This window comes from Schistocerca gregaria, chromosome 1 (genome assembly GCF_023897955.1).
Source record: "Schistocerca gregaria isolate iqSchGreg1 chromosome 1, iqSchGreg1.2, whole genome shotgun sequence".
In the NCBI taxonomy this organism is placed as follows: domain Eukaryota; kingdom Metazoa; phylum Arthropoda; class Insecta; order Orthoptera; family Acrididae; genus Schistocerca; species Schistocerca gregaria.
Window position 1 is genome coordinate 71,471,396 of NC_064920.1, and position 26,705 is coordinate 71,498,100.

Here is a 26,705-nt window from a genome sequence, read left to right on the forward strand (position 1 = left end):
CCTTTGTTTGAAGTGAATCTTTGACCACCAAGAAAAATTTTCAGTTTTGGGAAGAGATGGAAGTCTGACAGAGCCATATCAGGTGAATGAGGCAAGTGTGGCAACAATTCATACCTTTGTTCGTGTAATTTTTCCGTTGTGATGGCACGTATGTGGGTGTGCATTGTCTTGATGGAAGATTACTTCCTTCCTTGCTAATCCTGGCCTGTTTTTGCATATCTTGTGTTACAATTTATCCAGGAGGTTAGCATAGTATTCTCCAGTAATTCTCTCCCCAGTGGGGAAAGAATCTATAAACAGAACCCCCTTCGCATCCCAGAACACTGATGCCATGACCTTTCCCACCAAAGGAATTGTCTTTGTTTTCTTTTGCGGTGGAGAATGAGCATGTTTCCACTGCTTTGACTGTTGTTTTGTCTATGGGGTATAGTAGTACACCCAAGTTTCATATATGGTCACAAACCGGTGCAAAAAATCTTGTTCGTTTCTCCTAAACTGGGCCAAACATTGTTCCGATATGTCCATTCTCAAGCATTTTGGATCCAGCGTCAAGAGTTGCACCCACCTTACAGATAATTTTTTCATTTCTAATTCTTCGGTTAAAATGTGATATACTCTTTCAGATGACATCTAGCAAGTGTGAGTAATTTCATGCACTTTCAATCAGTGATCATGACCATTTTGTGCACTTTTGTAATGAATTTTGGAGTAGTGACACATCTTGGCCGACCACTGTGTGGATCATCATCTAAGCTCTCCTGACCAAATGTAAATTAATTTGTCCACTTGGCAACAGTTGAATATGAAGAAGCAGAGTCCCTCAGTATATTCCAGATGGGTGTTCTTTGCTTTCATACCTTTCTTTGCAAAGTACTTAATCACTGCTCGAATCTCAATTTTTTCCATCTTTGCAAGTCACTACACGGGGAAAACAACAAAGCAACACCACCAGCACATCTCTCTTTGCAGAGAACTGACGTGGCACATGTTTACAGGCAACAGTCCAATGAATATCACGTGAACAGCTCATTGCGCTAGCGCTGACCTCTCTCGTGATGATCCCGAAAACTTTTTAATCCACCCTTGTATACGCTTGTATTTTGATAAGGAACATTATTTCAGTCCAAAATATTTCTTTCTTCACAGAATCTAGTGAAGATTTTATTGACTGTGAAATCTGAAGGCAGATAATCTCTGTACACTTTCCCCATTCATAATAGCGCTCTCTGCATTTATGTTTTTCATATTATTCTAATAGGCAATAGTTACAGGTTTCCTTTTACACTTTTTTCTTTGCATTTCAGATTGATGTAATCCCTTCTTGAATTGGGATTTTCTCCCATCAGAAGATTCTTAGACGTGTATGTCATTTTCAGAATCACAAGAATCACCATCTACACTGCTTCTGCTTGCAATACTTCTATTTAGCTGTACACTTGAACATCAAGTGAAAACTTGAAACATCCTGCCAGATTAAAACTGTGTGCCCGACCGAGACTCGAACTCGGGACCTTTGCCTTTCACGGGCAAGTGCTCTACCATCTGAGCTACCGAAGCACGACTCACGCCCGGTACTCACAGCTTTACTTCTTCTGCCAGTACCTCGTCTCCTACCTTCCAAACTTTACAGAAGCTCTCCTGCGAACCATGCAGAAATAGCACTCTTGAAAGAAAGGATATTGTGGAGACATGGCTTAGCCACAGCCTGGAGGATGTTTCCAGAATGAGATTTTCACTCTGCAGCGGAGTGTGCGCTGATATGAAACTTCCAGGCAGATCAAAACTGTGTGCCCGACCGAGACTCGAACTCGGGACCTTTGCCTTTCGCGGGCAAGTGCTCTACCATCTGAGCTACCGAAGCACGACTCATGCCCGGTACTCACCGCTTTGCTTCTGCCAGTACCTCGTCTCCTACCTTCCAAACTTTACAGAAGCTCTCCTGCGAACCTTGCAGAACTAGCACTCCTGAAAAAAGGTTTATTGCGGAGACATGACTTAGCCACAGCCTGGGGGATGTTTCCAGAATGAGATTTTCACTCTGCAGCGGAGTGTGTGCTGATATGAAACTTCCAGGCAGATTAAAACTGTGTGCCGGAACGAGACTCGAACTCGGGACCTTTGCCTTTCACGGGAAACTTCGGTAGCTCAGATGGTAGAGCACTTGCCCGCTGGAAGTTTCATATCAGCGCACACTCCGCTGCAGAGTGAAAATCTCATTCTGGAAGTGAAAACTTGTCTAAGCTGCAGGTGTTCCAATGACAATGAAGTCTGGTTGCAACACTATTCCAGTCAGTAAATATTGTTAGAACAATGAATCATATCAATTAAGGCAAACAGTATTTATACTCCATTATTGTTAACTGCTTGCTGCAGAAAGAGAGCTGAGAAACGAGAGAGTAATTATATTGCATTTGTCCGTTTTTGCTATAACTGTAAGAGTGCATATATTGTGTTTTGCTAACACCTTGTTATTTGGAGTGTCCATAAAGGCAATAGTCGACTTTTGTGAAAATTTGTTTCTGGGGTTGATGTGAAAGATCAACATTATGCCATTACCACACCTAACTCAATTTTGAGATTTTTTTGCACACACCGAGTTTAGAGTTTTTTTGCATGTATCGAGTTTTGAAACAAATTGGTTAGTGCAGGAGTGTGAAACAGGCAACCTGCGGGCCAAATCAGGCATGCGATTGGCTTCAGTTTGACCCGTGGCTCCTAATTGCTTATCAACTAGAATTGCCTATCTTATAGCCCAATTTTGTTTTTCTGTTCTTTCTTGTATTGTCATTAGTAAATAATGATTATCCATCAGGGACATATTGGAACACTGCAACTGTTGAAACTGTTAATTTATAATGAATTAGCTGCATCCAGTTGCTTTTATAGGCGTTCAGTTTTCCACGTTGAAATTTCAAGATGCCTGTCAACCTGTCTTCATGTGTTGATACACCGAAGCTCCAAAGAAATTGGTATTATTCAAATGCAGAGATATGTAAACAGGCAGAATATGGCGCTGCAGTTGGCAGTGCCTATATAAGAAACAAGTATCAGGTAATGCTGCTACAATAGCAGGTTACCTACATTTAGGTGAGTTTGAACATGGTGTTATATTCGGCACACAAATGATGCGACGCAGCATCTCCAACATAGTGATGAAGTAGGGATTTTCCCATTCGACCATTTCATGAGAGTACTGTCAATATCAGGAAACTGATAAAACATGAAGTCTCCAACATCGCTGTGGGTGGAAAAAGATGCTGCCAGAATGGGACCAATGACGACTGAAGAGAATCATTCAACATGAGAGAACTGCAACCCTTCTGCAAACTGGTGCAGATTTCAATGCTGGGCCATCAACAAGTGTCAGCGTGCAAACCATTCAATGAAACATCATTGATATGGGGTTTTGGAGCCAAAGGCCCACTCATATACCCTTGATGACTGCATGACACAAAGCTCTATGTCTCGCCTGGGCCTGTCAACACTGACATGGACTGTTGATGACTGGAAACATGTTGCCTTGTCAGACGAGTCTCGTTTCAAATTGTATTGTGCAGATGGATGTGTAAGGGTATGGAGACAGCCTCATGAATCCATGGACCCTGCATGTGAGCAGAGGACTGTTCAAGCTGGTGGAGGCTCTGTTATGGTGTGGGGCATGTGCAGTTGTAGTGATATGGGACACCTAATACATCTAGATACGACACTGACAGGTGACGCATACGTAAGTGTCCTGTCTGATTACCTGCATCCATTCATGTCCATTGTACATTCCGACAGACTTGGGCAATTCCAGCAGGATAATGCGACACCTCACATGTTCAGAATTGGTACAGAGTGGCTCCAGGAACACGCCTCTGATTTTAAAAACTTCTGCTGCCCACAAAACTCCCCAGACATTAACATTATTGAACATATCTGGGATGCCTTGCAATCTGCTGTCCAGAAGAGATCTCCACTCCCTCATACTCTTACGGATTTATGGCTGGCCCTGCAGGATTGATGGTGTCAGTTCCCTCCATCACTACTTCAGACTTTAGTTGAGTCCTTGGCACATCGTGTTGCGACACTTTTACTTGCTCATGGTGGCCCTACATGATATTAAACAGGTGTATCAGTTTCTTTGGCTGTTCAGTGTGTTTATTTACAAGTCGTTGCTTTGCGAATGGTGTTGCAGTACTTTAAATTGGAAGTTCTTAAGACAGCTATTGTAAAATATAGTAAGTACAAAAAAATGTTCACAATGCATTAATAAATATGAACTTATGAAGATGGAGTGAGCATAAAATGAATGTACTCTCAAAACACGTGTTTTGAGGAATAATTTGGTGATGTTACGTGGTGGAAAAGGGGGTGCCATTCATATCAGTATATTTCTCCTCAAATGGATACTATATATTGGACTTTATTCGCTGGGAGCACAGCTGTCACGTCACATCACGTGGTGAATTGGTCCATGACCGTAAGTATGTGAATCAAGTCCATGGGTCACCAAAGGTTGCCGATCCGTGGATTAGTGCATCCATGAAGGTGTTGAATTTTTAATTTACATTATTAATTGTTGTAAACCTGTGACCATTTTTCAGTAGTGTATGTTACCCAGACTATAGCTTCTACTTATGGTTCTTAAAGACATATTGCTACCAATAGTGCCATTTATTTTCAAGCTTAGTATCTGAGCAAGATGGTCACTAGAGCTTGCATTGCATTTTTTGTGAAGTATTGTGTAAACTCATCGTGAACAGGAACTGATCTAAAGCAGTTTGATAAGTGTCTTTTACTCAGGTAATAGCATTTGCTCCAGCATTAAACTATAGTATGCAAAAAGGTTCAAAAGGGTCTCAGTGTTTCTACTTTTTATAAGAAAGACGATGCTGAAGTAACGATAGATTAACAAATCATTATCCATTTTATTTACTTTGTTCACCAATGACAATAATTTACGTAAGAAAAGTTCAGAATTTCCAAATGGTCATCAGTAAACTGTAGCAATAACCATCTCGGAGTCGCTAATTTTATAGCTGCAATTTCATAGTTCTTTTCTTTGTTCACTCCAGCTAAGTCAGTAGAAGTAATAAAATCTGTATTGTCATTTATTTAAATTGTTACCTCACCATGTGTATGTTAATTTCATTGATCTTATTACTCAGGAATAGTACATTGTGATGATAAATGTTTAGGTCAGATTTATTCATGACATGGTAGTTAGGTGTCGTATTTATAGCATCACATACTTTTAAATTAAATTCAGATTCCCTGTAGTACTGCATGTTGTTTTTGTTCATTTTACTTTCCTCACAGTAACCAGAAGAGCAACAGGGAAACTGATAAATAATTTTATTTAGTTCAAGAGTTTTTTTTATTATTTCATTGACATGATCACACACAAACCTTTTCCCTTCATAGTCTAAGTTCATCCCTTGTTTGGTATGCAGGTTATGAAGCAGTTTACTTGCATCCACTACATCGCAGTCAGCATCTTCTAAACACAGTTTCTTCAATATTTGTCTTCTGAATGTCTTTATTTAAACATGAACTGTAAATTAAATTTGTTCATGCCTGTGAAGTACTGTGGCAGCTACTTTATTTCCAGGCTTATTCCTTTCTAAAAAATTTTGCAGATTTTTCTCGAAATCCTCTGCTTCATTGTTTGGTACATCATTTGAAGCCACTATGTAAACAATAAATTTATTTTTCCATGTTATTTCTGTTTGAAAGTCAGTGTTTGCAACATGTTTAGTTCCTGCTCCAGATTTCACCACACTAGGCACTGTTATGTCTTGAATTATCTCTTGGAACATCCTAGGTAAGTACACATGATAGAAGAACAGTGTACAAGAAAATTTTGACGATGACATCTACATAACTACAGACCAGTTTCACTGGTATCAGACTTCTAAAAAATTATGGATATGTTTATGTATAATAGATTAGCTGCTTATTTGGGAAAGCACTATGTTCCTGTACTATTACAACAGGGTTTCAGGAAAAATAAATGAACTGAATCAGCAATTACAAACACTGTGTGAAAATAATTGGGATCCATAATGTTTTTGGATCTTTCCAAAGCATTTAGTACCATAAATGGTGTGCTCCCAGATGTTCAGCCTAGTTGTTGTGTCTGTTTTATGCTGATTATTTCATGAGTGACCCTGTTGTTGTCTCAAGGTTCTATGAGTTGTGTTGTTACGTACTCGCTGGCTGGACTCCAACTGGTCTGTGAGCTATTGTTCGTCTTAATGCTGCTGTTTATAGCTGAGTTTCACTCCCAACATCCACCACATCCCAGATGATCTTTCATTTTTCAGAGCCTGCACTGATATCCTGTGAAAAATCATGTGAGAAACATGATAGAACATATTTGACACCATTGCTCACAGAAAATTACGTGTAGAAGCTGGAAACTATGGCATTTGTTGGCAAGCAGAGGACTACATGCAAGAATACTTGTGCAGCAAGAAATGATGTGTGTCTGTAGGCAATGCATATCAGTTAAAAACTGAAACGATCAGAAACAGAATTTGATAATGAGCCTTGAGGTGTTTAATTTCTTTGTAAGGTATTCGGATGTGGAGGAGAAAAAGAAGACTTTGTAGCATGCATATGACATGCCAGTACTGAAGAAAAATATGTTAAATAGTGTAAGACAAGAGAGTACTGTTTTGAAAGTCACAGCACAATGGCATACGGAAAACTGAACTGGTTATAAAACTGAAAAAGCTAAGCTATATATACATTACTCAGAAACAAAGAAACATCTGAGCATAGAGGTGTAAATGTGCATTAAAGGCTAGAGCAAATGGGGTATTGTTGTTTATAATGAGCTGAAATGGAAACAGCATGTTAGCATTGTCCGAAAGAAATCTTAAGATCTGTCATATTCATTATGAAGCACCAATCACAATATGCAGACAAACAACATCTGTGCACCGTATGCCATGGAATTTTTGAATTGTGGGGAAACTCAAATATTCAATAAACAAAAATTGTATTCATGTTTTGGAAAGGGGGGGGGGGGGGAAGATGACAGAGTCACAATAATTTTGTAAAAATGGCTACCTGATGTTTCAAAAAACTGCTTCAAATGTCTAGACATCTTAACCCTCTGTGTGTGTTTTTCTTTTTTTTTTTTTTTTTTTCAAAAATGCAAGTGTCCACATTAACAACAACACATGGAGGAAAATCCAGTTAAGAAGCATTCATCGCCACAGTAAACGTCCCAAACTGATCTCAGTACTCACGTACCAGCACCAAGTTTCAAAGAAGTCTCTACAAGATAGTGTTGGACAGTAGCTTTTCAGAGACTCTAAAAGACTATCTGGTGGGAAAGGGATTTTACAGAGTTAATTAGTACCTAATAAACTGCTATTGGTAAATAATGTTCTGTGTAGTCACTAGTATTAGAAAGACTACTTAAAATTGTTATTTTCTTTTACAAAATATGCAATGTTGTGTTTATATTCTGGATGTATCCTTTATTACATGCACAGTCACTATGTTGTTGTTGTTGTTGTTGTTGTTGTGGTCTTCAGTCCTGAGACTGGTTTGATGCTAATCTATCCTGTGCAAGCTTCTTCATCTCCCAGTAGCTACTGCAACCTACATCCTTCTGAATCTGCTTAGTGTATTCATCTCTCGGTCTCCCTCTACGATTTTTACCCTCCACGCTGCCCTCCCATGCTAAATTTGTGATCCCTTGATGCCAGATAGATACGAAGCCCACACCTACTACAGTAGTACAAGTTTCTATGCCAACTGGCTCTGCAGATGACGAAGAAATTGAAGAAATGTATGATGAAATAAAAGAAATTATTCAGATAGTGAAGGGAGACGAAAATTTAATAGTCATGGGTGACTGGAATTCGAGTGTAGGAAAAGGGAGAGAAGGAAACATAGTAGGTGAATATGGACTGGGACTAAGAAATGAAAGAGGAAGCCGCCTGGTAGAATTCTGCACACAGCACAACTTAATCATAGCTAACACTTGGTTTAAGAATCATGAAAGAAGGTTGTATACATGGAAGAACCCTGGAGATACTAAAAGGTACCAGATAGATTATATAATGTTAAGACAGAGATTTAGGAACCAAGTTTTAAATTGTAAGACATTTCCAGGGGCAGATGTGGACTCTGACCACAATCTATTGGTTATGAACAGTAGATAAAAATGAAGACATTGCAAAATGTGGGTATTTAAGGAGATGGGACCTGGATAAACTGACTAAACCAGAGGTTGTACAGAGTTTCAGGGAGAGCATAAGGGAACAATTGACAGGAATGGGGGAAAGAAATACAGTAGAAGAAGAATGGTTAGCTTTGAGGGATGAAGTAGTGAAGGCAGCAGAGGATCAAGTAGGTAAAAAGACGAGGGCTAGTAGAAATCCTTGGGTAAGAGACGAAATATTGAATTTAATTGATGAAAGGAGAAAATATAAAAATGCAGTAAATGAAGCAGGCAAAAAGGAATACAAAGGTCTCAAAAATGAGATCGACAGGAAGTGCAAAATGGCTAGACAGGGATGGTTAGATGACTTCCTGACACTTAAATCTATACTCGATGTTAACAAATTTCTCTTCTTCAGAAACGCTTTCCTTCCCATTGCCAGTCTACATTTTATATCCTCTCTACTTCGACCATTTGCTCCCCAAATAGAAAAACTCCTTTACTACTTTAAGTGTCTCATTTCCTAATCTAATTCCCTCAGCATCACCCGATTTAATTTGACTACATTCCATTATCCTCGTTTTGCTTTTGTTGATGTTCATCTTATATCCTCCTTTCAAGACACTGTCCATTCCCTTCATCTGCTCTTCCAGGTCCGTTGCTGTCTCTGGAATTACAATGTCATCGGCGAACCTCAAAGTTTTTATTTCTTCTCCTTGAATTTTAATACCTACTCCAAATTTTTCTTTTGTTTCCTTTACTGCTTGCTCAGTGTACATATTGAATAATATCGGGGAGAGGCTACAACCCTGTCTCACTCCCTTCCCAACCACTGCTTCCCTTTCATGTCCCTCGACTCTTATAACTGCCATCCGGTTTCTGTACAAATTGTAAATAGTCTTTCGCTCCATGTATTTTATACTCCTGCCACCTTCAGAATTTGAAAGAGAGTATTCCAGTCAACATTGTCAAAAGCTTTCTCTACGTCTACAAATGCTAAAAATGTAGATTTTCCTTTTCTTAATCTAGCTTCTAAGGTAAGCCGTGTTCCAACATTTCTACGGAATCCAAACTGATCTTCCCCAAGGTTGGCTTCTACCAGTTTTTCCATTTGTCTGTAAATAATTCGATTTAGTATTTTGCAGCTGTGACTTATTACACTGATAGTTCGGTAATTTTCACATCTGTCAACACCTGATTTCTTTGGGATTGGAATTATTATATTCTTCTTGAAGTCTGAGGGTATTTCGCCAGTCTCGTACATCTTGCTCACCAGATGGTAGAGTTTTGTCAGGACTGGCTCTCCCAAGGCCGTCAGTAGTTCTAATGGAATGTTGTCTACTCCTGGGTCCTTATTTCGACTCAGGTCTTTCAGTGCTATGTCAAACTCTTCACGCAGTATCATATCTCCCATTTCATCTTCATCTACAGCCTCTTCCATTTCCATAATATTGTCCTCAAGTACATCACCCTTGTATAGACCCTCTGTATACTCCTTCCACCTCTCTGCTTTCCCTTCTTTCCTTAGAACTTTGTTTCCATCTAAGCTCTTGATATTAATACAGGTGGCTCTCTTTTCTCCAAAGGTCTCTTTAATCTTCCTGTAGGCTGTATCTATCTTATCTCTAGTGAGATAAGCCTCCATGTCCTTACATTTGTCCTCTAGCCATGCCTGCTTAGCCATTTTGCACTTCCTGTCGATCTCATTTTTGAGACCTTTGTATTCCTTTCTGCCTGCTTCATTTACTGCATTTTTATATTTTCTCCTTTCATCAATTAAATTCAATATTTCTTCTGTTACCCAAGGATTTCTACTAGCCCTCGTCTTTTTACATACTTGATCCTCTGCTGCCTTCACTACTTCATCCCTCAGAGCAACCATTCGTCTTCTACTGTATTTCTTTCTCCCATTCCTGTCAATTGTTCCCTTTTGCTCTCCCTGAAACTCTGTACAACCTCTGGTTTAGTCAGTGTATCCAGGTCCCATCTCCTTAAATACCCACATTTTGCAATTTCTTCATTTTTATCTACTGTTCATAACCAATAGATTGTGGTCAGAGTCCACATCTGCCCCTGGAAATGTCCTACAATTTAAAACCTGGTTCCTAAATCTCTGTCTTACCATTATATAATCTATCTGATACCTTTTAGTATCTCCAGGGTTCTTCCATGTATACAGCCTTCTTTTATGATTCTTGAACCAAGTGTTACCTATGATTGAGTTATGCTCTGTGCAAAATTCTAACAGACGGCTTCCTCTTTCATTTCTTAGCCCCAATCCATATTCACCTTCTATGTTTCCTTCTCTCCCTTTTCCTACTGTCGGATTCCAGTCACCCATGACTATTAAATTTTCGTCTCCCTTCACTACCTGAATAATTTCTTTTATCTCATCATACATTTCTTCAATTTCTTCGTCATCTGGAGAGCTAGTTGGCATATAAACTTGTACTTCTTTGGTAGGCATGGGCTTTGTGTCTGTCTTGGTCACAGTAAGGCGTTCACTATGCTGTTTGTAGTAGCTTAGCCGCACTCCTATTTTTTAATTTATTATTATACCTACTCCTGCATTACTCCTATTTGATTTTGTATTTATAACCCTGTATTCTCCTGACCAGAAGTCTTGTTCCTCCTGCCACCGAACTTCACTAATTCCCATTATAACTAACTTTAACCTATCCATTTCCCTTTTCAAATTTTCTAACCTACCTGCCTGATTAAGGGATCTGACATTCGACACTCCGATCCGTAGAATGCCAGTTTTCTTTCTCCTGATAACAACGTCTTCTTGAGTAGTCCCTGCCAGGAGATCTGAATGAGGGACTATTTTACATCCGGAATATTTTACCCAAGAGGACGCCATCATCATTTAACCATACAGTAAAGCTGCATGCCCTCGGAAAAAATTACGGCTGTAGTTTCCCTTTGCTTTCAGCCGTTTGCAGTACCACAACAGCAAGGCCGTTTTGGTTAATGTTACAAGGCCATATCAGTCAATCATCCAGACTGTTGCCCCTGCAACTACTGAAAAGGCTGCTGCCCCTCTTCAGGAGCCACATGTTTGTCTGGCCTCTCAACAGATACCCCTCCGTTGTGGTTCATGGGGGGAGGAGTCACTATGCACAACAATAAATAAAAATCAAATCTGTTGAAAGCTGTAAGGGAGAGAATCATTATCATAGAGTGGATGACAACTAAGATAGTCTTTGAAATGGAATGGTTGATAACTACTCCAGTAACAGTATTTTTAATTCTCAGTGACATTATTTGGATATGGAGTTGTTCAAGGTGAAAGTCGACATTGAGAGGAGTAGTGCAGTTTCTTGATTGTTAATCTCTTTGTTTTTATACTGAATTGTTTTTAAAATAATTTGAAAGATAATAGGGAGCAATATGAATCTGAAATAAAACTTTTATTGAATTACCTCTTATTTTTCAGAGACACATTTTGAAGAACTGGAAGTTCCAACAAAAGTGAGTATGAATGAATTTTTCTCTATATGTTAATCAGATAGTGTGTTGTATGATACGACAACTGTTTTATCCCTGACTTTTGCAGGTAGACAGTGTTATCAATGTAGCACCTCTCACAGAAATACCTGAGATTGATATTTCTGATGCTAGTGTAGGCAAAGAAAAGAGGGATAGCAATCTAGAAAAAGCGGTTCCAGAAATAGCACAACAAAGAGAAGCAGAACATGGGGATGTAGAAATGATGCAGCTTCCAGTAGTTGAATCTTCTGTGACAAATGTGGTTAGTACAGAAATAATAGAATCAGCTGTGTGTGATTCAGAGTCAGACAAGGTGGAGGTGCCAACAGATGCTGAGAAGTAAGTGCAATACGAACATTCATTAAATAATAAAGGCTTTGTGTAATTTGTACGAACATAGTGGATGAATATATTGACCAAAAGCGATTGAAAGCATTTCCCACATCACCATATTATTTAAATTGTCAGAAATACACAGTCTTCATCTGCAGTGTTGTTTTTTATTAAATATTTAGCCTGCCAAACAGAATTATTTTGGGAAATTAATGGCTCTAAATTTTTAATCTTGGTCCTTAAAGTTTATAAACATATGATTTAAAAAAATTAAGATTTGTTGGTAGCGTACAGTGCATGTTTATGCTTGTTCTAGTTTGTGATGATGAAATTGAGAAGATGTGTGAAGAATTTCAATAATTAATAATGCGCAAAAAGATTCAAAACTCCAAAAGTTATGAGGGACTGGGAAGCAATAGTAGGGAATGGAAAAGAATGCTTCATTATTGGTTAACACATTAGTGCCCAAATTATTTTTTGTTAATTTTTTTATGTTTGTTACTCTTTTCAAGTGAAAAAGTAATCAGAGCAGCTATGGCAATATCTGTCCAAACTACTTTTTGTGTGCTTGTTCTGGTAAATCAGCCATGATTCCACACAAATTATTGGCATTCATTAACCTACATTTATTTACAGATAAGCAAAACTTGGAGATTTGTATATTAAAGTACATTAATGCTAGGAAAGATGTGCCTCTACTAAGTGAAAAGTTCTCACTGTCTCTTCCACAAAGTGCTGCTGAGCAAAAAAACAACTAATGTGAATCAAGAGCGGTTCCAGCAGCTGGCCTGTGAACTCACTGACAGCTACATAACACAGCAGGCAACTGTCTTTATACGCTTCATCAGCCCCCTAGTGAGAAGTGGAGCATCATCCAGATATCTTGCCAGAAAATGAATGTGGCATCCAGAGTGTATTATTCAGACAGATTGCCAGCTTTTTTTGGATAGCGGTTCTTGCACTTGAGGCTGAGGTTGGTTTCAATGCAAAAATGTAGGTAGCATTTCTGGAAATAAGTATGCTGATTTCACCCTCTTGATTGAGACTGTACTAGTTTAACCATTTAGTACTTTATCCAGTGTTCATTCTCCTCTTTCAATCACTTGCTGTGTGTCTGTGTACTGAATTTGTAGATATGGTTTGACATCGTCTGTACTCAACAGAACATGTGTGCCTGTCTGCAGGTCATGAGGCAAGAAAGCAGATGCCATTCTATGTCTGGAGGCTTGATGTGGGTGAATGCATACAGCCTGATTCCTCAGGTGACAAATGAAATCTAATGGGCCATAGTTCGGTAGCTGTACAGTCCTCAAATTGATAAATTTGCTGGACAGATGATGTAGTTCACTATGTAAGAGCTCCGCTGACAATGACTCTGGGTCCCTTATGTAAGCATTACAAACAGAACAAAGGTCGAAATAGACCATACATGACGCAGTTTTTCTACTGGTGCCATAATACATTAATGCCTCCTTTAAAGAACAGTGCCATCGTTCTACCATGCTGTTGAGCACTGGGCGGTAACTGGTTGTCTGATGATGGAGAGCACCACAGAATTTGCTGAGTTGTTTAAATAACACAGACTCAAATTGTCAGCCTTGGTCCATTGTAATCTGCAGCAGACGTCTGAAGCAAGAAATCCAGTTTGAAATGAAGGCAAAGTGTAACATCTTCACCAACGTGTTGTTAATTGCATAGCTTTTGACTAGTGAGTAAACTGATCAGTGGCAGTCAATAGATAACTTTGACCATTAAAAGGAGGAACTGAACACCCAACGTCAATGTGCATTTGCACAAAGTGCATTGTCCTGTCTGGTAATTTACCAGTGTGCACATGTACATGATGGGCTATTTGATTGGATCAATATTTAAGACACGCAAGAGCCCATTCACGACAATTCTACAAACCAGGCCAGACAAAACATTTTGGTCCTAAGTGGGTTCAGGCCTTAATGCCAGGATGACATAGGTTGTGCAGGCTGTTGAAAGCATGTCTGCAGAAAGCAGGTAGCACAAACAGATGAGACCTTCCACTGTAAATATCACAATATAATTTTATGTGTGAACCAAAAATGTCAACAAGTTGTAAGTGAAGGCTGGAGGATACACCATGCAGTGGCTTATGGAGTTCCTCATCATCAGATTCCTGTCCCTTGGCATGCTGAACAAAATCAGTAAAATTTATTGCACCGTTAACCTGTGACAGACAGTCAGTAACCACATTGTTTATACAAAAAATATGGCAGATAACAGCACTGAATTGAGCGATAAGTTCCAGGTGTTTGTATTTCCACAATGAACAATAGCTGTTGCACTGTCTGAAGGTATAGATAAGCTACTTGTGATCTGTAAATATTGTAAATACATATGGGACACTACTGTGACCCTCTGTTGAGCACTGTTCAAATGTTTGGTATCCGCACCAGGTTGCTTTAGAGGAACACATTGAAGCAATTCAGAGGCGGGGTGCTAGATTTATTACCAGCACATTCGAACAACACACAAGTATTATGGAGATGCTTCGAGGACTCAAATGGGAATTACTGCAGGGAAGGCAACATTCTTTTCAAGGAGCACTATTGAGAAAATTTAGGGAACCAGCATTTGAGGCTAACTGCAGAATGTATCTACTACCGGTAACGTACATTTCATGTAAGAACCATGAAGATAAGATTAGAGATATTAGGGCTTATATGGAGGCTTATAGACTCTTGTTTTACCCCCTTTCTGTTTGCAAGTGGAACAGAAAATGAAATTACTTTGGTGCTACAGGTTACCACCCACCATGCTTCAAACTGTAGCTTGTCAGGTATGTATGTGGGTGTATTGTAGATGAAACAGAACTAATGTTGAGCTTGCTCCAGGAAAATATAATGGGACTTGTAACATTTTCAATGTGCAATAACAACTTACAATATAGGGCTGGTAATACTACCAATTTATTTGCTGAAAATGTTGTTGTGTACAGGAAACTTGTTGTTGGATGATTATAAGGAGTTGCAGAAAGATTTGGACAACTTTGTGTAATGAATAGTAATTCTATTTACATTTGGACAAATTCTAGATAATGTCCATAACAAAAAATAAAGAACCCAGCTATACCAGATACAAGATTAGAGGTGAATATCTGTTGCAAGTCACATTAATCAAATATTTAGCAAATTTAAATGTAACAAACTTGAAAAATGGAAGACTGATGAATGGAAGACTGAAATTTTTTCGAAGCGGTTTATAAAGTGCAATGTATCTACTAGTGTGTGCAATTCTAGACTATTTCTATCATATATGACAGCAGACATTGGAAGAATTGAGAGATGCGGTATTGATATTATAACAGGTCAGTATAGCTCATACAATAGTGTAATGGTGAAGATAAAGAAGCGTAAAAATATATGAAAGAAATGACTGGAAAGATGCTTTGTGAAATGCCATGGGTAGATTTAGACAACCAGTATTGTAGAAAGACTGAGTGATAGTTTTTCTACCACCATCATATATATCATGTAGGGATTTGGAAATAATACCAGATATATTAGAACATATGTACAGTAATTTTACCTCCATGAATGTGCACACAGAGTTCATGTACAAGTGTAGATGTAGCAGAAAGTGCACAATGGCTAAGCAGGAACAGCTAGAGGACAGATGTAAGGATATAGAAGTATATATCACTTGGAGAAAGATAGATACCACTTAGAAGAAAATTAAAGAGAACTTAGCAGAAAAGAAAAGCAGCTGTATGAATATCAAGAGCTCAGATGGAAAACCAATACTAAGCAAAAAAGGGAGAGAGATAGATACTGCCTAAAGGAAAATTAAAGAGATCTTATGAGAAAAGAGAAGCAACTGCGTGAATATCAAGAACTCTGATGGAAAATTGCTACCAAGCAAGGAAGGGAAAGCTGAAAAGTGGAAGGAGTATATAGATGGGTAATACAAGGAAAATGAACTTGGAGGACAGTGATATAGAAAGGGAAGAAGATGTAGATGAAGATGAGATGGGAGATATGATACTGCAAGAAGAATTTGACAGAGCACTGACAGGCCTAAGTTGAAGGTAGACGAAATTCTATCAGAACTTGGGAAAATTAGCCATAACAAAAATATTCCACCTAGTGTGAAAGCTGATGGAGAATGTAATAATTCTAATTCCAAAGAAAGCATGTGCTGAAAGGTGTGAATATTACCAAACTATCAGTTTAATAAGTCATTGCAAAATACTAACACAAATTATTTACAGAAGAATGGAAAAACTGGTAGAGGCTGGCCTTGAGGCAGATCAGTTAGGATTTCGGAGAAATGTAGGCAAACGTGAGGAAATATTGACCATAAGAGTTCTCTTAGAAGATAGGGTAATGAATTGCAAACCTATATTTACAGCACTTGAGACTTAGAGAAGGCTTTTGACAATGCTAACTGGAATACACTCTTTGAAATTCTGTAGGTAGCAGGGATATAATACAGGGAGTGCCAAGATGTTTACGTATTGTACAGGAACCAGACAGCAGTTACAGGAGTCGAGGGGCATGGAAGGGAAGAAATGGTTGAGAAGGGAGTGAAAGGAAACCAAAGAAAAATGAATACAGCGAGAATGTTCAGAGAGAAGAAACGAAAACTTTGGGGTTTCCCAATGACATTGTTATTCTGTCAGAGACAGCAGAGAACATGGAAGAACAGTTCAATGGAATGGATAGTATCTTGAAATTTGTTAACATTGAATATAGATTTAAGGGCTAGGAAGTTTTTTCTGAAGGTATTTTTCTGTAGTGTGGCCTTGTATATGGAAGTGAAAAATGGATGATAAGCATTTCAGACAGGAAGAGAATAGAAGCTTTTGAAATTTGGTGTTACAGAATAATTCTGAATATCATATGGCTAGATCTTGTAACTAATGAGGATGTACTGAACAGAACTGGGGAGAAAATAAATATGTTGCACAACTTGAGTAAAAAAAAGGAATCAGTTGACAGAACGCATTCTAACACTGCAAGGGGTCACCAAATTAGAGTTGGAAGGAAGACTGTGTATGCATGTGTTTGTGGGAGGGGGGATTGTACAGGGAAATTAAGAGATGAATACAGCAAGGATGTTCAAAAGGATGTAGGCTGCAGTAGTTATTTGGAGATGAGGAGGTTCTCACAGGATAGAGTAGCATGGAGATCAGAATCAAACCTGTCTTTGGACTGAAGACCACAACAGCAGCATAGATATAAATGAAGCAAGCCTTTAGTTTTAGTATTTTGTGTTGTTGAAACTGAAAGAATTTGATCCCAGGTAATAAATAGCTTGGGATTTGGGGAAATAGATCTGCATGACAGTTCTGTGAGATAATGGTTTGCATGAGAACCTGAGAGAACAAATGGTTGCACACAACCACTTCAATTTCTTTGAAGAGAAAGTTATTCTTTGTTGCAGGGGTTTCTACTTCCTCCCACAGAGTTAATTCTTTACGCATGCTGTCAGTTGTTTCATGTGAACCATTGTAATGAGTACAAGTAATGGTTTTTCCTTTGTGGAGGACCACAGCCATGTAGAACTTTTTCAGTGATATTTCTGCATTTTAACTGTGGATTTGTATTCATTTATTTCACACAGTCATGAGTTTGGTTTCATAGTCATTCTCAAGTGCAAATTGAAATCTAAAAAAAATGGGCGACCTGCCAAAATGACACATCTTTTTCATAACAACACTTATTTCATCTTATATGCCATTCGTATTGAAGAAAATGAGTACAAGTGACAACAATTTATTGGCTGTCAAATACGCATTACAGTTGGTTAATGTGTACTTGTTATGCACAGTTCCAGCCATATTATGTGTCTTTGATACATACTCATATTCTTTGATATGGTGAATGGTTTATGAGGCCAGATAAATGTTATTTTGATGATGACATGTCATTTTGGCAGATTGGACATTTTTTGAGAGTTCAAATTGCACTTGAAAATAAAAGTAAAGTCGAAATCATGGTTGTATGAAATAAATGAATACAAATCTACAGACAAATTATGAACATTTCTTTCAGAAAGAGTACAAGTAACTTTATCTCTCTTAATAACTGATTTTAGTGTAATCATTGGGCACTTGTATATTTACTTCATTATATTATGATATAATTTTTGTTGCATAATGTATGCTTTTAGTTTTTCTGTTTATACACTTTAACATTTTGCCATAGGGTAATTTTAGATTGGTTTCTGTGAATCTTCTGTTTCAGATGAATTTCATTCCTGACAGGTATATATAATTAATGAAGTAACTGTGAGAGCTATTGAATTTCTAGCATTTCTAAGAAGTGCTTTGCAATTAAATGAAAAAGAAAATAGATGAATAGAAACTGAATACCAAAAGGCAACATTTAATATATATGGAGAATAAACTTCATTATTATACATTTTAAGCACTGCAGTTGTTATAAACATACTTTTTTCTCTCCAGAATTAGTAAGCCATTGAAAGAAACCATGAATGTATGGAGAAGGCTTAAAGTCTTGCAGAGGTCAATAAACAGAGCTGTTACAGTTTACGATCTTTGTCCACAACACTCAACAACAAAATTCAGAGCTGCATTTACCTTCAAATGCTTGCTGGGTGAGTACCTGATCATTTTATGTTAAAGGTTTACAGAAAAGAACACAAAATTTTATTAATACCAGAAACAGCAGTAAGTGGAACAGCAACTCAAATATTTTGCCCAGAGTATCACACACTTTTATTCTAACAGCTTATTTTTAGAATGATATTTTGATAGGCTTGTGCGATTTTTCTTCTCTGTGCTGTTGTCGACAATCTGGAAATTATTATATTTTGATGAGTGCTTGTTAAGAGATAAACAAGTGGAGAATATATCCTTTATTTTGTCTTTTCATTCCATTTTTATGACATGATTGGATTATCTTTGACACTATTTGGAAAGACACTCAACGCATCATTTTAGTGTTGCTGTGTTACTGCTTTGATAGCACATGCAGTTTTTTCTTTTGATAAATGTAATGTGTGTGATACGACAGTTTTATTCCATTACAATAATGGTTATGAGCCCAGTCATGCTAAAAAAGGAAATAGGAAACTGTGTTAATGTCAATTAGCTGATCTACAGTTGAAAATGAAATATTTGCCCATACTGGCTGATTATTTTCGTGCAATGCCTTTGGAAAATGTTAATTGGTGTTGAGCTATTTTTATGATCTCAAGGGATAAAAAACAACAGTAAAACAAGTGGTGAATTAAAAAAAAAGACAGAAACACACACACTAATGAGAAACTAAGTGGAGTGAATAGATCTTCCAGATCACATCAGATTAAAATTATTTTACTGCGTACTCATATGTGGACTATAATTGAGCCTTGTGGGACACAATCTGGAGAAGGTGCATGAGCTGCTGATAAAAAGGACTTCAAGTTAAGTCACTAGCCAATGTTGTACTTTCTATATGCAAACACCAGCAAATGCATATGTGATATTTGTCAAATACGATAATAGTGTGGGAAGAACTTCAAAAATTAAATGCTCCAAGAGATAGCATATTTCAAACAGTGCAACTGATATGGAAGTTATATTTACTAAAAATGAAGAATTGTGAAGTTATGGAAAATCATCTACAGCTGATAAACAAAACTGTAGCAGATCTAGCCAATGTTAAGTGATGAAATTGAAGATGGACTATTCTGTGTGGAGTTTGAGATGAATGTGTTGTAGTAGTTATAGCTTTGTGCAGTTTGCCAGATAATTATTTTAACTGTGCTACAATTAAGAGGTGTCTGCTTGCTGAAGATGCTAGATGTAATAAAGATAAACATTCTGCAATGTCCTAGAAAGCTAATACTGGAAATCATATGTACCAAAAAACGCCATTTATGGAAAAGGACAGAAACAAATGAAAAAATAAGCGACATGAAAAGGTAGTTTTGTTTGTTACAACTGTCACAAAGTCAGTCAAACATCCAACAACTATCCTGAAAATGGTAAATTTCAAAAGGTTCAGAAGAAACTAGGTGCTGTTAGCATGAGAGCTGCCTGTGACACAATTACATTGAATGCTGATAGCTGGATGGTGGATTCTGGGGCAACTCATCACATGGCTCCAAATGAAAATTATTTTTCAGCTGTTGATAAAAATATTTTGGTTGAGATCATAAGCTTATCTTATGGCAGAAAAACAAAAGCCGTGCAGGAATATATAGTAAGGGAAAGATAATTAGCAACAAAGGTTTGGTTAAGGGATGCATAGCTGACAATACACTACTTGTGCGTGACATTGACCATGCAGTCTAAGAAAGGAAGCAGTCCTAGGATTATACTGTGAAAAAGAAATGAAATAAACCCATCTGATGGCTGTTTGGTGGGTAAATCAACTCGAAAACCGTTTCTCAAAACTGTATCAAAAGATTCGAAGGAATGAACAACCACTGGAGAACTTGTTCATTGTGATCTCATGGGATGTATTGATGTTCCAAGTTTTGGAGGAAATAGATATTTAATGAGTATAGTGGATGATGGAAGCAGATACATATTTCTGTATTTCTTAAAAAATAAGGATGAAGTATTTGAAGACTTAGAAAAATGGAAGATTCAAGTTGGGGGGGGGGGGGGGGGGGGGCGGCAATAAAACACTTGAAGGTAATTCGCATGGACAGTTGCATAGAATTCTGTTCATACAAAGGGTCACAGTTTTGTGAATCTGAAGGAATTTGGCATGAAATAACAATGACATGCACAACACAGCAAAACCATGTAGCTGAATGCCTCAACAGAATCTTAATGGATGTGGTAAGGTCACAGATGCTAGGAAGAGTTCTTGGGCTGAGCTGATGCTCACTGCAGCATGCATAAGAAATTGAGTTAAAAAGAGCCACAAAAACACCATATGAACTGTGGACAGGTAGAAAGCGTACAAGTTTTCATTTATGTACCCAATCAAAGACATCATTCTAAATTGTCTGCAAGAGCTGTAAAATGTATTCTTTTAGGATATTCTCTATACAGCTGTGGATACAGGATCTGGATGCAAGATACAAAACAGGTTGTTGAATCCAAAGAGTGTATATTTAAAGAATTTTTGAATGGCAGATGTTCAACTGAAAAAAAGAAACAAAATATGAAAGTGAAAGAGAAGATTCTAATGCTAAGAGGAATTTTATGGTTTCTAAGATCAGGAGAAAAATTTGGAGTAGACTGAAGGTAATAAGTAACTTTTGGAATATACTGAAACTGCACAAAGTTCCAGAAAGAAGGCTTTTGCTGAAAAAGCACAAATAAGTGTCATGCAAGGAAGGAGCAGTGATGAACCATTATCATATCATAAAGCAGTTAATTCTGATGAGGCAGTGGAACGGGTAGTTGCAATGAATGAAGAAATTAACTCCTTGAAGAATCATGATACTTGGAAATTGGTTGAGCTATCATCTGGTGTAGTATATGTACTGAAACAAAGTGGCAGGTGCTGGAAGAACAAGTGCATATTTAGAAAGAAGACAGTGGGTGAGAAGCATATTTTTAAAGCTTGTTTATTCGCGAAGGGATTTAGTCAAGTAGGCAGTGTAGACTATAATGAGCATTATGCTGTCGTTTCAAATTTTGAAACGGTGTGTCTATTGATAACAGCCAATGTTGGGAAAAACTGGCATATTGGCCAGTTTGATGTGAAGAGTGCAGTTCCAGGCAGAAGATTTCATCAAGAAGGGTCAAGAAAGTTTGCAGGTCAAACAACGCAGTATATGGACTAAAATAAAGTGCCAGATGTCGGAATGATAGTGTAAATAACTCACTAGAAAAACTGAAGTGATGTCCCCATGTGTGTACAAGCTAAGTGCAAAGGAAGGGAAAGCTATTCTGTCTGAATGTGTGGATGGTGTACTCACATTTGCGCAAAGTGAAGAGATGAGCAAAAGGTAAAAACTCTTTCAGAAAGTTGCTTTGAAATGAAGCACTTGGGCATGGTGTCACGTGTTAGAAGTGAAATTTGAGAACGGCGAAGATGGAACAGTTACCATATTTACCCGAGTATAATACAACTCTGAATGTAAGACGATCCCCCATTTTTTTAATAGGTTCCTTCAGAAATATTTATTTCTTAACATACTCTCACCAGTCAAAATTAAAAACTTCTAATAAACTTATGCCATTTATTGGTTGTATGTGTTTTGATAATACAAGGAGAAATAAAAAACAAAAAGAAATTGTTCTTTACTGCCTCTTTTGTTTACCATGTTGTCTGCAGTACCACATTTTTAATCATCATAATTGTCATCATGTGAAACTTATACTTTCATTGCCACAAATTTGGCTGTTTGTTTTGAGTGTGTTGCTTCTATGCTTCTATACTAACGTGAGAATGTTAACAATGTCTGCTCTCTCATTGGTTGTGTAGCAGGTACACACCCCACATCACTTTCATCTTACTTACAATGAGTGTCGACAACATTGCTGCATGGAACATGTAAGTAGGCTACTGGCCTCAGTCTACACTTTTAGCATCTCCTGCAGAAATGCTATTGTTGAGTATTTGGTCAATTTTAAAGTCAAACTGATGGGTTGATTTGTGGAAGGGGACCAAGCAGCGAGGCCAACCACTCGCCTCCCTGCACTCAATATAGTTCTCAGCTAAGCTCATGTCAACGTTTCACCTTAATCCTTCCATAGTGTTGTTCCTGAGCAACTGTGAGAAACAGACATCTATATCTTTTAGAATTCAGGACATATTTAACAACAGCAATAATACATAAATAAAAGACTGCAATCATGAATATTGAAAATTGCTTGTCCCGTGACCTTATGCCATCTGTTGGTAATATCTCCACCGTGGTCTTTCTGCTGTAATTTATCCTTGTGATAACAACTGCAGTCAGTATAATGAGATTTGTTTCATTTGTCACACATTTAATTCAAAATTAATTTTCTTTCTCATTTCATTTGAATGTTGATCTAAAGCTGGTTAATAGCTGGTTACGTCCCCCCCCACCCCCAGTATTCTAATTTGTGAACATCTACCGAATTTTCATTTGCAATGCACTTCATAAATCATTAGTTTTTATACTGATTTGTGTTCAGAATCATGTAATGGGTTTTGAAGGACAAGATTTTTGACTTTGAGTGCTACCTTTACTTAAAAAGCAGCATAAATGTTTGTATATGGTGTCCATAATTGTATGAAAAATTTTATTTCAAACCTATTCAAATACAACAAACGTTGGTGAGTTGGTAGAATTTAATGCTATTTCCTCCTATGTTTCACCAAATTGTTAAATTTTTAAGCCTGGTTCATAGTATCTCACGTATCCATCCATTGCACCAGTGCCAAAATTCAAATGTCACATGATTGATCGATACTGTGTCAAGTGTATCTGCATATTGCGAAATCTCTAGCCTATTCAAACTAAAGTATTGTTTGCTATACTCTACCTTTCTCAGCCCTTCAAAATAAATTTGTGGAAAACCTCAATGTTCAAAATTTCATTTGTAAATGTAAGATGATCCCGCAAAAATGTTTCCATCAGCAGCAATAGTTAAGTCTGTGAATATAAGATGACCCCGTATTTTTTGGATGACAAATTCAGAAGAAACCTTGTTTTAATGTCGAGTAAATACGGTGGTCTTTCTAGATTTGAACTTCAAAATTCTAAGGGTACTAAGATCACAATGGAAATGAAACCAAATTTCCTTGATGAGAATTGTGATGTTGTTGTTGTGGTCTTCAGTCCTGAGACTGGTTTGATGCAGCTCTTCATGCTACTCTACCCTGTGCAAGCTGCTTCATCTCCCAGTATGTACTGCAGCCTACATCCTTCTGAATCTGTTTATTGTATTCATCTCTTGGTCTCTCTCTACGATTTTTGCCCACCACGCTGCCCTCCAATACTAAATTGGTGATCCCTTGATGCCTCAGAACATGTCCTACCAACTGATCCCTTCTTCTATTCAAGCTGTGCCACAAACTCCTATTCTTTGCAATTCTATTCAATACTTCCTCATTAGTTATGTGATATACCCATCTAATCTTCAGCATTCTTCTGTAGCACCACATTGAAAAGCTTCTATTCTCTTCTTGTTCAAACTATTTATTGTCCATGTTTTACTTCCGTACATGGCTACACTTCATACAAATACCTTCAGAAACGACTTTCTGACACTTAAACCTATACTCGATGTTAACAAATTTCTCTTCTTCAGAAACACTTTCCTTGCCATTGCCAGTCTACATTTTATATCCTCTCTACTTCGACCATCATCAGTTATTTTGCTCCCCAAGTAGCAAAACTCCTTTACTACTTTAAGTGTCTCATTTCCTAATCTAATTCCCTCAGCATCACCTGACTTAATTCGACTACATTCCATTATCCTCATTTTGCTTTTGTTGATGTCCATCTTATACCCTCCTTTCGAGACACTGTCCATTCCCTTCAACTGCTCTTCCAGGTCTGTTGCTGTCTCTGACAGAATTACAATGTCATCAGCGAACCTCATGGTTTTTATTTCTTCTCCATGGATTTTAATACCTACTGCGAATTTTTCTTTTGTTTCCTTCACAGCTTGCTCAATATACAGATTGAATAACATTGGGGAGAGGCTACAGCCCTGTCTCACTCCCTTCCCAACCACCGCTTCTCTTTCATGTCCCTCGACCCTTATAATTGCTATCTGGTTTCTGTACAAATTGTAAATAGCCTTTCGCTCCATGTATTTTATACTCCTGCCACCTTCAGAATTTGAAAGAGAGTATTCCAGTCAACACTGTCAAAAGCTTTCTCTAAGTCTACAAATGCTAGAAATGTAGGTTTGCCTTTTCTTAATCTAGCTTCTAAGGTAAGCCGTAGGGTCAGAATTGCCTCACGTGTTCCAACATTACTACGGAATCCAAACAGATCTTCCCCAAGGTCGGCTACTACCAGTTTTTCCATTCGTCTGTACAAAATTCGCTTTAGTATTTTGAAGCCGTAACTTATTAAACTGATAGTTCGGTAATTTTCACATCTGTCAACACCTGATTTCTTTGGGATTGGAACTATTATATTCTTCTTGAAGTCTGAGGGTATTTCGCCAGTCTCGTACATCTTGCTCACCAGATGGTAGAGTTTTGTCAGGACTGGCTCTCCCAAAGCTGTCAGTAGTTCTAATGGAATGTTGTCTACTCCTGGGGCCTTGTTTCGACTCAGGTCTTTCAGTGCTCTGTCAAACTCTTCACACAGTATTATATCTCCCATTTCATCTTCATCTACAGCCTCTTCCATTTACATAATTTTGCCCTCAAGTACATTGCCCTTGTATAGACCCTTTACATACTCCTCCCACCTTTCTGCTTTCCGTTCTTTGCTTAGAACTGGGTTTCCATCTGAGCTCTTGATATTCATACAAGTGGTTCTCTTTTCTCCAAAGGTCTCTTTAATTTTCCTGTAGGCAGTATCTATCTTACACCCAGTGAGATAAGCCTCTACATTCTTACATTTCTCATCCCTGTCTAGCCATTTTGCACTTCCTGTCGATCTCATTTTTGAGACCTTTGTATTCCTTTTTGCCTGCTTCATTTACTGCATTTTTATATTTTCTCCTTGCATCAATTAAATTCAATATTTCTTCTGTTACCCAAGGACTTCTACTAGCCCGCGTCTTTTTACATACTTGATCCTCTGCTGCCTTCAGTACTTCATCCCTCAGAGCAACCATTCGTCTTCTACTGTATTTCTTTCCCCCATTCTTGTCAATTGTTCCTTTATGGTCTCCCTGAAACTCTCTACAATCTCTGGTGTAATCAGTTTATCCAGGTCCCATGTCCTTAAATTGCCAGCTTCTAGCAGTTTCTTCAGTTTTAATCTACAATTCATAACCAATAGATTGTGGTCAGAGCCCACATCCACCCCTGGAAATGTGTTACAATTAAAAACCTGGTTCCTAAATCTCAGTCTTACCATTATATAATATATCTGAAACCTGTCAGTATCTCCAGGTTTCTTCCATGTATACAACATTCTTTTATGATTCTTGAACCAAGCGTAACCAAGTGTTAGCTATGATTACGTTATTCTCTGTGCAAAATTCTACCAGGCAGCTTCCTCTTTCATTTCTTACCCCCAATCCATATTCACTTACTACGTTTCCTTCTCTTCCTTTTCCTACTATCAAATTCCAGTCACCCGCAACTATTAAATTTTCGTCTCCCTTCGCTATCTGAATAATTTCTTTTTCTCATTATACATTTCTTCATTGTCTTCATCATCTGCTGCGTTAGTTGGCATATAAATTTGTACTACTGTAGTAGGCATGGGCTTCGTGTCTATCTTGGCCACAGTAAAGCATTCACTATGCTGTTTGTAGTAGCGTACCCGCACTCCTATTTTTTTTTTTTTTTTATTCATTATTAAACTTACTCCTGCAGTACCCCTATTTTATTTTGTATTTATAACCCTGTATTCACCTGACCAGAAGTCTTGTTCCTCCTGCTACCGAACTTCGCTAATTGTGATAGGAAGTTAAAAATATTCCATATCATGATCTTGTTGGACTCCTTTCCCTTTCATAGAGACTGAACCAGACACAGATTTCTGTGTCAAAGTGTCACAACAGTGTTCAAAATTTAATTTGAACCACTGGAATTCAGCAAAAAGGGTGCTAAAATACGTGAAGGAAACTGTGCATTACAAACTCACATATTATCCCACTGGTCAAAGAATTCGCTGATGGTGTTTGGGCTACTGGTATCGATGATCACAAAAGAATTTGGGA

At 37.8% G+C, this 26,705-nt stretch overlaps 1 protein-coding gene across 1 annotated transcript in view; it reads left to right on the plus strand.

Annotated features, from left to right (window-relative positions):
* The window catches only part of LOC126331179 (uncharacterized), a 371,504-nt gene that overhangs the window by 319,978 nt on the left and 24,821 nt on the right, over nucleotides 1-26,705 (plus strand). Inside the window, exons 12-14 of the mRNA XM_049996454.1 lie at nucleotides 11,604-11,638; nucleotides 11,724-11,995; nucleotides 18,429-18,580. Coding sequence (XP_049852411.1) covers nucleotides 11,604-11,638; nucleotides 11,724-11,995; nucleotides 18,429-18,580 — 459 coding nt within the window. The remainder of the gene's footprint in view (nucleotides 1-11,603; nucleotides 11,639-11,723; nucleotides 11,996-18,428; nucleotides 18,581-26,705) is intronic.